Raw genomic sequence first — 13175 nt, 5'->3', positions numbered from 1 at the left:
TTTTGATATCATGGTACTCTTTTATCACTTTCTTGGTTCCTATAGATATCTTGTTAATCTAAATAGTTTTAAAGGAAACAGTATTTTGGAAAACAAATTGGAACATTGCAATTATTTTTAAAAAAACAATATGTATTCACACTTTATACATAACTGATACAGTTAGTATACTGACTTTGGCATATATTTGATCCAAAAAAATTCACAGGCCTCTAGTTTTTCAATATAACCAGTTTCATCCTTGTCATTTTTTAATGAAGGTAATATGGACACTAGACTTCTCATATGCATATAATAAAGAGTAACAATGATATAACACAGAAAATAGAATCCATTAAATAAAGGCTAAAATCGTATCTTGAGACCTGCTCCTCAGAGATTTTCATATATGAAAGCACTGTCTCTTAGTAAGGGTTGAGTTAGAGTTCCTTTGAAAGCTTTTGAAAATAGGGTGAGTTCACGTTACATCTACAATTGTAATAGCTACACAACTTCTCCCGTCTTGGACAATTTATTGCATTCACTTCAGGAAGGAATGGTAAGAGATACAGAGATGATTCTGCAGACTCTGTCCTATTCAGTTTGGTAGCTAGTGGAAGACTGCCCTCTCTACCAACACAAGTCTCTGATGAACGGGATCTATTAAGAACTGCGTTGGTTTACACTGCAGATTGAATGGAGCATTAAGTGACTGCTTTAGTATGACTGCAGTGGGGGTAATGGTCGCCTTCAGTGGGTATATAATGTTGCAATAATACTTTCACATAGGTGCAACAATTGTTCAAGTGTCCTTAATTTGTCTCTATCCAGCATATCTCCGTTAAATTCCCCCACCATCCTTCACTCTACAATCTTATTTTCTTCTTTCTTAGCAGGTGTAAACAGATGAGCAAATATACGTACTCTCAAATTGTCACTTATGTATCATGAAGGTGGAGGTCTACTGCAAATAACTTGAAAACTGCTTCTAGGAGGCGTTTAGCGATACCGCCCACCGAGACAGGTCAGATGCGCTTAATTTGATCACCCCCACCCCCTCAGGCCTGGGCTGTAATTTTCCAAACAACCATCTCTCATTTGCAAATAAAAGTTAAAATCAATCCAGAGATACAGAATGCTAACTTCTTGTTAGTCAAATTTACAGGGTTTTTCTTTGTAGAGCTGCCAGATTGTGACCGATCAAAAGAGGAGAGAGAGAGAGAATATGAATATCACTTGCTTCCTTGCTTCCTAAGCAGGGATTTGCCTGCGATGCGCGGCGAGAGGACTGCGGCGGCTGATTTACACAGTTGGAGCGGAGGAGGGGCCGGGGGTGCTGGGGGGACAAGCTGGCGGAGGCTCCGGTGATGGGCTGATCTGGGGGCTCCCGAGCGGCGCTCCCTCCATGAGCGATTTGGGGGCGGCTGATGGATTTGCATTCGGGTTCCAGCCTGGCGTTCGGTATATTGTCTCCTAACACCCGACCTGGTGCTCCCAGTTTGGGTGCAGACGTTGGTAAGTAACGTGTAATCCGATTTTAGTTATTTCCTAGGCCATTAAAGTGGCACTTTTAAAGCAGGTCAGTCTTAAATGAGGCTGCCGCCGAGAGCGTCTCCTTGGCCTGAAGCATTCCGCGGTCCCCTTCCCCGCCCCCCACCCTCTCCTGCTCCAGAAGTGAGGACGCTTGAATGGTGAGCTGTCAGGGGGCTCACTTTCTGCCAACCGGATCGCTTCACCTTGGTGTTTTACCCGAGATCCCCCAAATTCAAGTAGAATTTGGAGTGTTCAGCCATACTGTTGTATTTGTATCCCGTCTCTCTTTTTCTCTCCTCCTCCCCCCGCCCCCACCTTCGCTGTCTGGCCAATGCTGGGATCTGGGATCTGGACACCCCCTTCCAGTCTGCTTCCCACTCCACCCCACCTCTTCTTCTCTCATCTACACAGCACCCATCCCCACTTCCACCTACCCAAAGGGTCAAGAGCAAAGACACCGGGAGAAGGCAAGGTCTAATCCCAGCTCCCTTTAGGGAAGGAGGCCTCGGGAAGGGATTGCGCTTTGAGTGACAACCTTTCAGGAAGCTAGAGAGAAAAACCCGGAGACCGAGCCAGGGTTCTCGGGGACCGTGGAGCTCACAGCTGAATCGAGATCACCGAGATCTGAAATCAAAGAGCTCAGTCCTGGGACACTCACGCTGCCTGCCTGCCATCGAGGGTATATAGAGCTGTGGTCCTGAGTGTCTGTCACCGGCATTGCCGCGCTAGGTGTGCGCCCGGCTCTCCCATTGGTATGCAGCGACCATTTCCCTGCGAGTCTCAAAGGTGGAAACACTTGAAAGGATTACAAGCGTGATTTGGTGGCCTTTCTGAAAGTTGGCGGCCTGGGGAGGAGAAACTGCAGGCTACGGCATGATGGATATAATTCTGCCTCCCAGAGAGTTTGCACCTCTCGCTGGGAAGCCCCTTGGAGTAAACCTCGGAGATCGAGAGCGCTCTGCACTGATAGGTACTCGCCGCCATCCTTTCCTACTTTGCCTAATTGAAACCAGTGTTCTCGCGTGTAAGGATGTTCTTTGTAGAGCGTATAGTTTGGCCGCGGTGGCTTCTGTACGCTCACAGGTGCTCGAGGGTTATATCTTTGAAGCGGATCATTTAGCTGTAAGGACGATGATAGAAAGAGTGGTACTGGAAACTAAAATATCCTCGGACCCCTTTTCTTGGGGGTGTAAATCGTAAGTAACTCCAACAAATAGGCCAGGTGGCAGAGCGAAGGGCCCCTCCCCCAGCGGATCGCTCGTGTTGTAAAGGATAGAAGGAAAATGGCTTGAGCTTTTTAATCATTTTCCATTTCTAAACAGACCCATTGTGCGTTTCGCCTGGCGACAGATTAGAAAAGGACCTCTGGAAGGATCAGGGCTTTTCAGAAAATGAATGATGCAGCATTTTAATTATTTGTTCTAGGGAAGATCATTTTGCTTCCATATTGGAATATTTAATCTTAGATATGGAGAGATTAGTGGGCTCGGAGATCCAGCAAAGGGGAGGGGGAGGTGGGAGGGGGCACTGTGGGGAGAAAGGGCTTCTTGTCCTCCCTGTGGACAAACAAATGATGCCGGGCGCTCGCAGCAGGAAGCGGTCGAAATCCGGACTCCAGGGCCCTTCATCTCCTAACTTTTGGAGCTCTTCCTATCTCTGAGATACCCTGCATCGAGAAAAAGGGAAGGAAAATGGTGAAATGCCCTTTAGGACATGTCCCGGATCAAGAACTTGGAGCGGGATGTGGGGGTGGGGGGTGGTGGTGGTGGTGGTTGTAGTTCAAGACAGAACAGAGAATGATTGCAGAGAGGGCCATTTACTGTCACTGGAGCGCAGGGAAGCCTCCCGGTTACCCATCGATTCCATCGCATCTTGGGTTCCGATAAGATTCCTGAAATAGTCACCATCTCTGCACGTTGGGTACAGAAGGTGGTGTTGGGGGCTGGGGCGGGGGGCAGCTGGTGAAAGAGACGGGATTGCTCTGTTCTGAGCTCAGCCTCTTGGCTGAGAGACCGATAGATTGGGTGGGTCTGGAATGTTAAGGTTGGGGAACGTTAAGAGAATCCTGCCCTCCTTCTTACTTAGTCTCTGACAGCCACTGTGGAGTGTCGGACACAGGTGCGGTCACTTCTAATGCAAAATATGCAAATATCCTATGACTGATTTTTAAGTAACGGTTTTTTTTCTGTTAGATTATTTATATATATTTAGAATGGTAATGACATATACATTTGGTCTCGTGAAAAAGTGCTTTAAGAAAAACTCACCTCTACGGGCTAGCTAACTTTGAGCCCTTGGGCAAGTCCAGTTCTTTAGCGACCATAAAGCCTTTCCTTTCCCCGTGAGATGATGACAGGATTCATGTGTGTTGTGGGGGCGAGGGCGACATCCTCGAGGCACAGTTGTCGCTAACTAGACTCCTTTGCTGCACACTTGCCTCTCTCCAGTTTCCCTACTAAGGTGCATTTTCGTCCCAGCAGGTAGGACTGTAAAACCATCAGATGAGGCTTTAAAAACTCTTCTTAGAGAATCCTTGTGAGCTCTGATCTGGTGGCTCCTCTTCACTGAAATGTCTTCCCTCAATCAACCCCACCCTCAGGACTCTCTACCATCCTCTTCCCGAAAATACCACGGAGAAATATGAGGGGGTTGGGGGGGAGGGGCGGGGCAAATAAATGAAAGGAAAAAAAAAAAAAAAAGAATCTAAACCCTGAAATGCTGCCCCCTATCCCAGCGAGGTCTTTCCTGGTGGAAGAAGTGAAATATGTCATTGTTATCCAAGTGGTCTGCGTATCCTTCCAGAGCACTGGCTTGTCTCTGGTTTTTAGAAGGTGGAAGCAGCCAGAGCTGTTGAATCCAGGGGAAATCGAAGGCTCTGAACTGCTGCACAACAAAAGGATTCCTGGTGCAAAGAAATCGAAGCAAAATGCAGGAGAAACTCGGTCCAAGTCGCTCAGGCTGCCTGAGCTCTTACTCAGGACACCCAAGCAGAATCAGCTATATTCAGCTCTTCTGCTTTGGAGACCTGAATTTCCCTTTATCCCCGTCTTTGAGAGTAAGTGTGGGCTGTGAAAACGATAATTCTAAAGAACAGTCTTACTTTTCAAACTGTCTACACTAGAGAGCGGAGATTTGGGAACTAGAGGAGCAAACTAGTCAGGCAATGGTTTCCTTCAGTTAAATTAAGAAATCAAAAAAAAAAAAAGCCAACCACCCCTTCCCCCGTCCCGACCAAAGGAATGTTTCCCTTTGGTTGATCTCTTCTTCCTTTTTAAAAAAATTTTGACAGTTTGTCATCTTGACCCCTCCACTTCTTTTCTCTCCCCTTAAACACACACACACACTCACACCCACACAACTGTATAGTCACGGCTTCCTAGTGCTCGCGCCCGACCCCATGGTAAGCGCGTTCCCCTTCTCGGGGCTCATTTTCGTGACGTGGAAAGCCGGATCCAGGGTTACAGCACATATTAAAAAAAAAAAAAAGCCAGCGCAAGAGAAGTCCGCGATTCTGCACTGTGATTGAGCCTGCCCTCCTCCCTGCCTTCCTGCCGCCCTTCCTCCAAGTGCCCAATGATGTGCTGCCGGTACCCAGGGAGAGCAGCTACCGCGGCGGCAGCGGCGGCGGCGGCGGCAGCGAAGCTGGAAGCCTGCAGCAGCCCCTTCTCTCTCCTCTATTGAGTGTGCCAAGCGGCAGTTCTGCATTCTAAAGAAACCCATTGAAAGGCCCCTTGCATTCCCAGCACGTCTCAAGCTTGCTTTTATTTTTTTTTCTGTGGTCTCTCCCCCCACCCCCCACTATCCCCCTTTGCTTCAGCTTCAGCAAAAGGAAGGAAGGGGGAGGGAAAGAAAGAATCCTTAAACTCAAGCTTCTTCTTCTTCTTTTCTTTTTCCTTCCCCCCTCCCCCGATGATCAATGCTTAAAAAAATAAAAATCCTGCAAAATAGGTAAGTCAAAGCCATATGGAGCTTTTCTTGTCTAAATATCAGGGACCTCAAAAACAAGGAAAAACATAGAAAAAAAAAGAATGGTAAAAAAGAAAGAACTTAAGTAGGTTTTAATATTTTAAAAGGGGTACAAGGAAGACTTATACTGCAGTGTAGCCTCATCTGCTTTCTTTTTTCATTTAATTGTTTCCAAAAATTGAGTACTGCATGCCTGAGGCAAATTTCTCTTTGCTTTCTTAAGGGTTCTCCTCTCCGTACAGTTGTGTACATCATATGCAAGCTGAATGTGGAGATTTATTCTTTTCACTCTCCCTATAAGTTATATCATTGTGTTTTAAGTTAGGTTGACAAAATATTTCCTTAATGGATGCATCTGTGTGGAAAGAAAATACATACTAAAAACTCCGGTCTATTTTTATTGATCAAAAACAATTTAATTTTGATTGATATTTCAGTGACTTAGAAGGGCAATCTAATATAACTGCATCATTATAATTTATTTATATATGCATTTTCATATATGGATATTAGGCTCCAAGAGATCCATGGAGGAAAGCTCCGAATTATTAGATTAGTGCACTGTATTTGTTCCTTCTCATTGGAAAAGAGCAATATCTTTCTGAAATGTATTTCATGTGATCATTTATCAGGAGGTAAGAATCCAGGTTTCCACTATTTCTTGCCTTTACCCAAACCTCCTCTACAAACCACCTGCCATTCCATCTTTTTGCAGGATTCCTCAGTTGATCATGATGGAACAGATATACATTCCAAACTAAGCTCTGCAAGTGTTTTAATACAGACACTCCTAGGCTCAGCACCCTTTAGCTGTCACTATCTTTAGCTCTGACAACTGCATGGGCTTGTTCTTTAGAAAGGCTAATCACGCCTAAAGGATTTAAACAGCCAAATGATACACATATGTAGAAATAATGTAATTAAAGGAGATGTTAATAATCTGTGCTTGGGCAAAAGGGGTTGGGGTACAGTGAGTTACTGGGCATGCACTAAAATTAAGCATATTGTGCTCATTTCTTAAGAGAAATCTTGGGTTTTCCTGAGATACCAATCATCTTACACAGCTTAACATCTGATGTTGGTCCAAAGGCTCATAATCTATCATACTCTTTAATCTAATAACTTTGAGGCATGCCATATCTTTTTATGAACAGAAACCCATAGTTTAAAGAACATTTTCTTCCATCAGAGTTTCAATCAGATCCATAATAGGCACCTCTGATAGCAATGAGAGTTTTAACAGGCAAACAAGTGTAATAGCCAAATAATTGCCATTATTACTGAATCTGCCTATCCCTAAGAGGAATCACTGTATGCCAGTTTCCTTGCTTGCTACAAGAGACAACAAAGGATGCTTTTGATTTAATGATACACCCTTCCCCAGGTATGGCTTGATTCAGGAAAATGTCATCACATGGCACAATACTTCAGTCTCCTAATTTTAAGATATAGGACATATTAAGCATGTTGATAGGTCATTTTGAGTGTCAGTTCAACAATTACTAAAGTTTTTATATCACTCTTAAAAAGGTCCACATATAGGAGTCAATTAGAGTAGTGTATATGATGAAAAGCTAAAAATCTGCATCTTTATTTCTGTTGCAGTTTTGTAATCAACCGCGAATGATGAAACCTTCTATAGCTGAGATGCTTCACAGAGGGAGGATGTTGTGGATAATTCTTCTAAGCACAATTGCTTTAGGATGGACTACCCCGATTCCCCTCATAGAGGACTCAGAGGAAATAGATGAGCCCTGTTTTGATCCATGCTACTGTGAAGTTAAAGAAAGCCTCTTTCATATACATTGTGACAGCAAAGGATTTACAAATATTAGTCAGATTACTGAGTTCTGGTCAAGACCTTTTAAACTGTATCTGCAGAGAAATTCAATGAGGAAATTGTACACCAACAGTTTTCTTCATTTGAATAATGCTGTGTCCATTAACCTTGGGAACAATGCATTGCAGGACATTCAAACAGGAGCTTTCAACGGTCTTAAGATTTTAAAGAGACTGTATCTTCACGAGAACAAGCTAGACATCTTCAGAAATGACACCTTCCTTGGCTTGGAAAGTCTGGAATATCTTCAGGCAGACTACAATGTAATTAAACGTATTGAGAGTGGGGCATTTCGGAATCTAAGTAAATTGAGAGTTCTGATTTTAAATGATAATCTCATTCCCATGCTTCCAACAAATTTATTTAAGGCTGTCTCCTTAACCCACTTGGACCTGCGTGGAAACAGGTTAAAAGTTCTTTTTTACCGAGGAATGCTAGACCATATTGGCAGAAGCCTGATGGAGCTCCAGCTGGAAGAAAATCCCTGGAACTGTACATGTGAAATCGTGCAACTGAAGAGTTGGCTGGAACGCATTCCTTACACTGCCCTGGTGGGAGATATCACCTGTGAGACTCCTTTCCATTTTCATGGAAAGGACCTGAGAGAAATCAGGAAAACAGAACTCTGTCCCTTGTTGTCTGACTCTGAGGTAGAGGCTAGTTTGGGGATTCCCCACTTGTCATCAAACAAGGAGAATGCATGGCCAACTAAGCCTTCCTCAATGCTGTCCTCTGTCCATTTTACTGCTTCTTCTGTTGAATACAAGTCCTCAAATAAACAGCCCAAACCCACCAAACAGCCTCGAACACCAAGGCCACCGTCCACATCTCAAGCTTTATACCCTGGTCCAAACCAACCTCCCATTGCTCCTTATCAGACCAGACCACCCATTCCCATTATATGCCCTACTGGGTGTACCTGTAATTTGCATATCAATGACCTTGGTTTGACTGTCAACTGCAAAGAGCGAGGATTTAATAACATTTCTGAACTTCTTCCAAGGCCTCTGAATGCCAAGAAATTGTACCTGAGTAGCAATCTGATTCAGAAAATATACCGTTCTGATTTTTGGAATTTCTCTTCCTTGGATCTCTTACATCTGGGGAACAATCGTATTTCTTATGTCCAGGATGGGGCCTTCATCAACCTGCCTAACCTAAAGAGCCTCTTTCTCAATGGCAACGATATCGAGAAGCTGACTCCAGGCATGTTTCGAGGCCTACAGAGTTTGCACTACTTGTACTTTGAGTTCAACGTCATCCGGGAAATCCAGCCTGCAGCCTTCAGCCTCATGCCCAACTTGAAGCTGCTATTCCTCAACAATAACTTGCTGAGGACCCTGCCAACAGATGCCTTTGCAGGCACATCCCTGGCTCGGCTCAACTTGAGAAAGAACTACTTCCTCTATCTTCCTGTGGCTGGTGTCCTAGAACACTTGAATGCCATTGTCCAGATAGACCTCAATGAGAATCCTTGGGACTGTACCTGTGACCTGGTTCCCTTCAAACAGTGGATTGAAACCATCAGCTCAGTCAGTGTGGTGGGTGATGTCCTATGCAGGAGCCCTGAGAACCTCACCCACCGTGACGTGCGCACTATTGAACTGGAAGTTCTCTGCCCAGAGATGCTACACATCGCACCAGCTGGAGCATCCCCCGCTCAGCCTGGAGATGCTCACCTTGCTGGGGGGCCGACGAGTGCATCACCTTATGAGTTCTCTCCCCCTGGAGGCCCTGTGCCACTTTCTGTGTTGATTCTCAGCCTGCTGGTTCTGTTTTTTTCAGCAGTCTTTGTTGCTGCAGGCCTCTTTGCCTATGTCCTCCGACGGCGCCGGAAGAAGCTGCCCTTTAGAAGCAAGAGGCAGGAAGGCGTGGACCTCACTGGCATCCAGATGCAATGCCACCGACTTTTTGAGGATGGTGGAGGTGGTGGAGGTGGAAATGGAGGTGGGGGCCGACCAACTATTTCTTCCCCAGAGAAGGCCCCTCCTGTGGGTCATGTATACGAGTACATTCCTCATCCCGTTACTCAGATGTGCAACAACCCCATCTACAAGCCTCGTGAGGAGGAGGAGGTGGTTGTTTCATCAGGGCCAGAGGCAGGGGGTGCAGAACGTGGGGCTCCTGTGACACAACCTCCGGGAATGGGGGAGGTTCTCCTAGGAAGTGAGCAGTTTGCTGAGACACCCAAGGAGAACCACAGCAACTACCGGACCTTGCTAGAAAAAGAAAAGGAGTGGGCGCTGGCAGTGTCCAGCTCCCAGCTCAATACCATAGTGACCATGAATCATCATCACCCTCACCCTCACCACTCAGCAGTTGGTGGGGTTTCCGGGGTAGTTGCGGGAACTGGGGGAGACTTGGTTGGGTTCCGCCACCACGAGAAGAATGGCGGGGTGGTGCTGTTTCCTCCGGGGGGAGGTTGTGGTGGCAGCAGTATGCTACTAGACCGAGAGAGGCCACAACCAGCCCCCTGTACGGTGGGGTTTGTGGACTGTCTCTATGGCACAGTGCCCAAATTAAAGGAACTGCATGTCCATCCTCCTGGCATGCAATACCCAGACTTACAGCAGGACGCCAGGCTCAAAGAAACCCTTCTCTTCTCGGCTGGAAAGGGCTTCACAGACCACCAAACCCAAAAAAGTGATTACCTCGAGTTAAGGGCCAAACTTCAAACCAAGCCGGATTACCTCGAAGTCCTGGAGAAGACAACATATAGGTTCTAACGGAAAAAGAAAAATACATTAGTGCTTTTTTTTTTTTTTCAAAAGAAAAGAAAAATAAAAGAAATATATCCCTTGCTCCCTTTACACTTGTCCCAATAACTCCATCCTCACAAACTTCCCTGCCCTGAACAGAACTGAAACCGCATGATAACTAGAAAATACAGATGTATGCTCTCCCCACTCAGATGTGATTTGGAGGAAGGGCCATACACAGATCATTAATCAATGAAGTGCCTTCGCAGACTTTTGCCAGCAAATGTTATCATTATTTTTTTATACTGAAACTTGAGACTTTGACTGTGCCATGTATAAGGTATATTGGGGATCATTGTATTGATCCTAATTAAGTAAAATTCAATGTGTCTTTTTATTTTCAGTAACTTTTTTTTTTAGTTGTAGTTTTGTTTTGACAGGGAGGGGGGAAAACAGATTGCCATTTGTGGTTTTCGTTCCTCTTCCCATCATGGCACAGATTCTGTACATGTATTAACAATGCAGTTTGCTGCATGCCTGGAAACTGCAAGACGGGGAGGGAGGGGGCGGGCTTTGCTGGAATGTTCTCACCCACTCGTTTTTTCTGTCACACACATACCCACATGCACATCACAAATCCCTGCACATAGTTAGGTCCCTAAACCTGCAGTTTCTTCCTTCTGGTGTAGGTACACACACACACACACACACACATACACACACACACACACCCCTCATCCATTCAACCCAATCTAATTAGTTCAGGTTTGATCCATTCCTATCCTCTCCATAGCTTCACCTTCCTTTCTCCTCTAGTGTACAGCTCAAAACATCTCTCCTACCACCCTGGAAAAGTCATCTTCTAGGCTGGAGCCTACTGAAGTGGAGGCCTGATGGTTTAACAGCTGGAGGCACTCACCTAGGGATGAGCACCTTCTTTGTGACACTTCAGCTTGATGCCAAGATTTTTTGGAGAACATCTGCACTTTCTTATATATATATAATATAAAAAAAACATAAAAAAGCAACTGGGTATATATCACTAACAGCTTTGTAGGAAGCACTTTTAATGTTTTCTCTCTCACACACAAAGATTCAAAAGAAATGTGCATATATTTATTCTGTAATTTCAGTGATTATAAATTGTAAAGGTAATGTTTAATCATTGTATAGTGATTATGCGTCTGGTATAGCTTTCCTAATAAAAAGTTTTTGAAAAACATAATACATTATATATAGAGGATACAAAGCTTGAACTTTAAACTCCAGCTATGCCATGCCTTTTGTGCTCCCATTTTTTAAAATCTTTCTTTTACTTCTTACACAGAAAGCTAGTTTATTAACAAGTTTGATGCACTGTGATGTTAATAAATCTTGTAACTCACGACACCCATTCCACACCCTAGGATAAAAATGGGACATAAAAAAATGTGATTTATCAATATATAGTTCACTTCTTTCTCTTGAATTATGAGTTTCAAACTTAGTACTCCAATGATGTATCATTTTTCCTAGGCAGGATGCAGTTGGGAGAAACTGTAAATATATTGCTAAGAAGTACAGGATTAATTAGGAAACACTGATCAAGAATCCATGAATCGTATGATAGTTAAAGGCTTAAAGGAATGCTATAGTTTTTAAAAAATATGCACTAAAATTACTTACACACACACACACACACACCAACCAATCAAAGTATAAGGCCTGGGAGCCAATTTGACAGTCAGCATTCTGTTATTTCTGAAAGCTGTCATTGTTATATTTTAGCTCTTGCTTTTATCAACCGCTTACTGCAACCGACCCCAAACATGCTTGAACTAAGACAGGATGCTGAATGAGTTTATCTTTCTGTATGACACTAAAATTATGTTACAAAATTAATCTGACAATAATTTGAGTTATTATCCATTTACATGTGAGCGAAACCAAAGAAAATCGTATTTTTAAGGTGCCAGTATCTTGTTTGTGAAGGAAACTGAACTAATACAAAGAAACCAGAGAGCTTTGAGACAGGCATTTATCTCATCAGGCCAGTAGAGGACAGCAGAGCTCCAGAGATTCATAGACCCTTTACCTGCAGAGCTGTGCAGTGAGGCCAGCGTTCTCTGCTAGTTTCCTCCAGTTGCCCTTAGTAGAAATTATCATTATGCTTTGAATGTAATTCACTGCAGGCCCTGATGCCTTACATCACATTTTTTTTCCATAAAAAAGAAGACTAGTAGCTTCTAAAGCTCCTTAACTGATACGAAACTAAGGCACGGTACTTAAAAAAGCCCCATGAATGTCTAGAATAACATATTTGTATTTCTTGATTAATTATATATGAGTAATAACATAGATATGCATAAAATAAAAAACACAAGTATATCAATGTAAAACGCAACTTTTCAGGACTACCTTGTATTTGGCACATTATATCTAAAACTTTCCTCCTCCATTATTTGAAGTATATTTTGGAATTAGTTCAGATGAAGAAAAGCCCTTGGGCATAATTCACTATTTCTCTATATACAATATTGAAATACAGATCTTTTGCAAGAGGATCAGATCCACTATTACATAGCTGTTGTTCTTTGTTTCTTCTTTTCACTTTCCCAGAAGTTACCTTTTTCTAAGTTATCTCACCTTCCTTGTTCTTTCTAATCATCTCTTCATCCTTTACCTGACAATTTTATTTTTTAAGGTACAGAAAGTTAGTATTAACCTTTAAGTGGCTTACTATCAGATTTATGAAGTCCCTCTAGACTAGGTATTTACCATGTTCCTATTCCTCCTAATCAAATGTTTTAATGATTAGCATAAAGCATGTGCATAATAAAACTCAGAGTGCAAAGCAAGATACTTCTAACATTATCATCATTTCCTTAACAACTATGCATACAATCATAACATGACATATTATACAAATCAGACTATAGTACAATCCCTAATAAAACCAGATCTTTCAACATTTGAAGTGTCCATAAACCATATCAAATTATAACTTGATAACTGTAATGTTTATATTTTATTCATTAAATACAGAAAGTAAGACTATCTCTTCTTATATAGGTATGAATTTTATCCTTGAATTAGGAATAAATTTATTTAATGAAAATAAATTTACATGAGAATGAAATTTTGTATCTAAAGAGATAATATTTTGCTTCCATGGAGTT

At 43.1% G+C, this 13175-nt stretch overlaps 1 protein-coding gene across 2 annotated transcripts; it reads left to right on the top strand.

The window, feature by feature from the left end:
- The first annotated feature begins 1151 nt into the window (after positions 1-1151).
- Positions 1152-11239, top strand: SLITRK3 (SLIT and NTRK like family member 3). Of its 2 annotated transcripts, none has more exons than XM_086317895.1 (2): positions 1152-1494; positions 7084-11239. In XM_086317895.1, exon 2 carries the CDS (start codon positions 7102-7104, stop codon positions 10042-10044), a length of 2943 nt encoding a protein of 980 aa, XP_086174021.1. In that variant the 5' UTR covers positions 1152-1494; positions 7084-7101; the 3' UTR covers positions 10045-11239. The 2 variants fall into 2 exon arrangements, with proteins under 2 accessions (XP_086174021.1, XP_086174012.1); XM_086317886.1 differs by lacking the exon at positions 1152-1494 and adding an exon at positions 1709-2482.
- The last annotated feature ends 1936 nt before the right edge of the window (positions 11240-13175 follow it).

This window comes from Bos grunniens, chromosome 1, assembly GCF_055505025.1.
Source record: "Bos grunniens cultivar Pamir isolate PY7600 chromosome 1, Bosgru_T2T1.0, whole genome shotgun sequence".
Lineage (NCBI taxonomy): Eukaryota > Metazoa > Chordata > Mammalia > Artiodactyla > Bovidae > Bos > Bos grunniens.
The sequence above is the reverse complement of the archived record's forward strand: the minus strand, read 5'-3'. Positions and strand labels throughout refer to the sequence as shown.

What these genes read in the sequence shown, in the direction of transcription:
- SLITRK3 (XM_086317895.1), top strand. Translation starts at nt 7,102, where the DNA reads ATGATGAAACCTTCTATAGCTGAGATGCTTCACAGAGGGAGGATGTTG.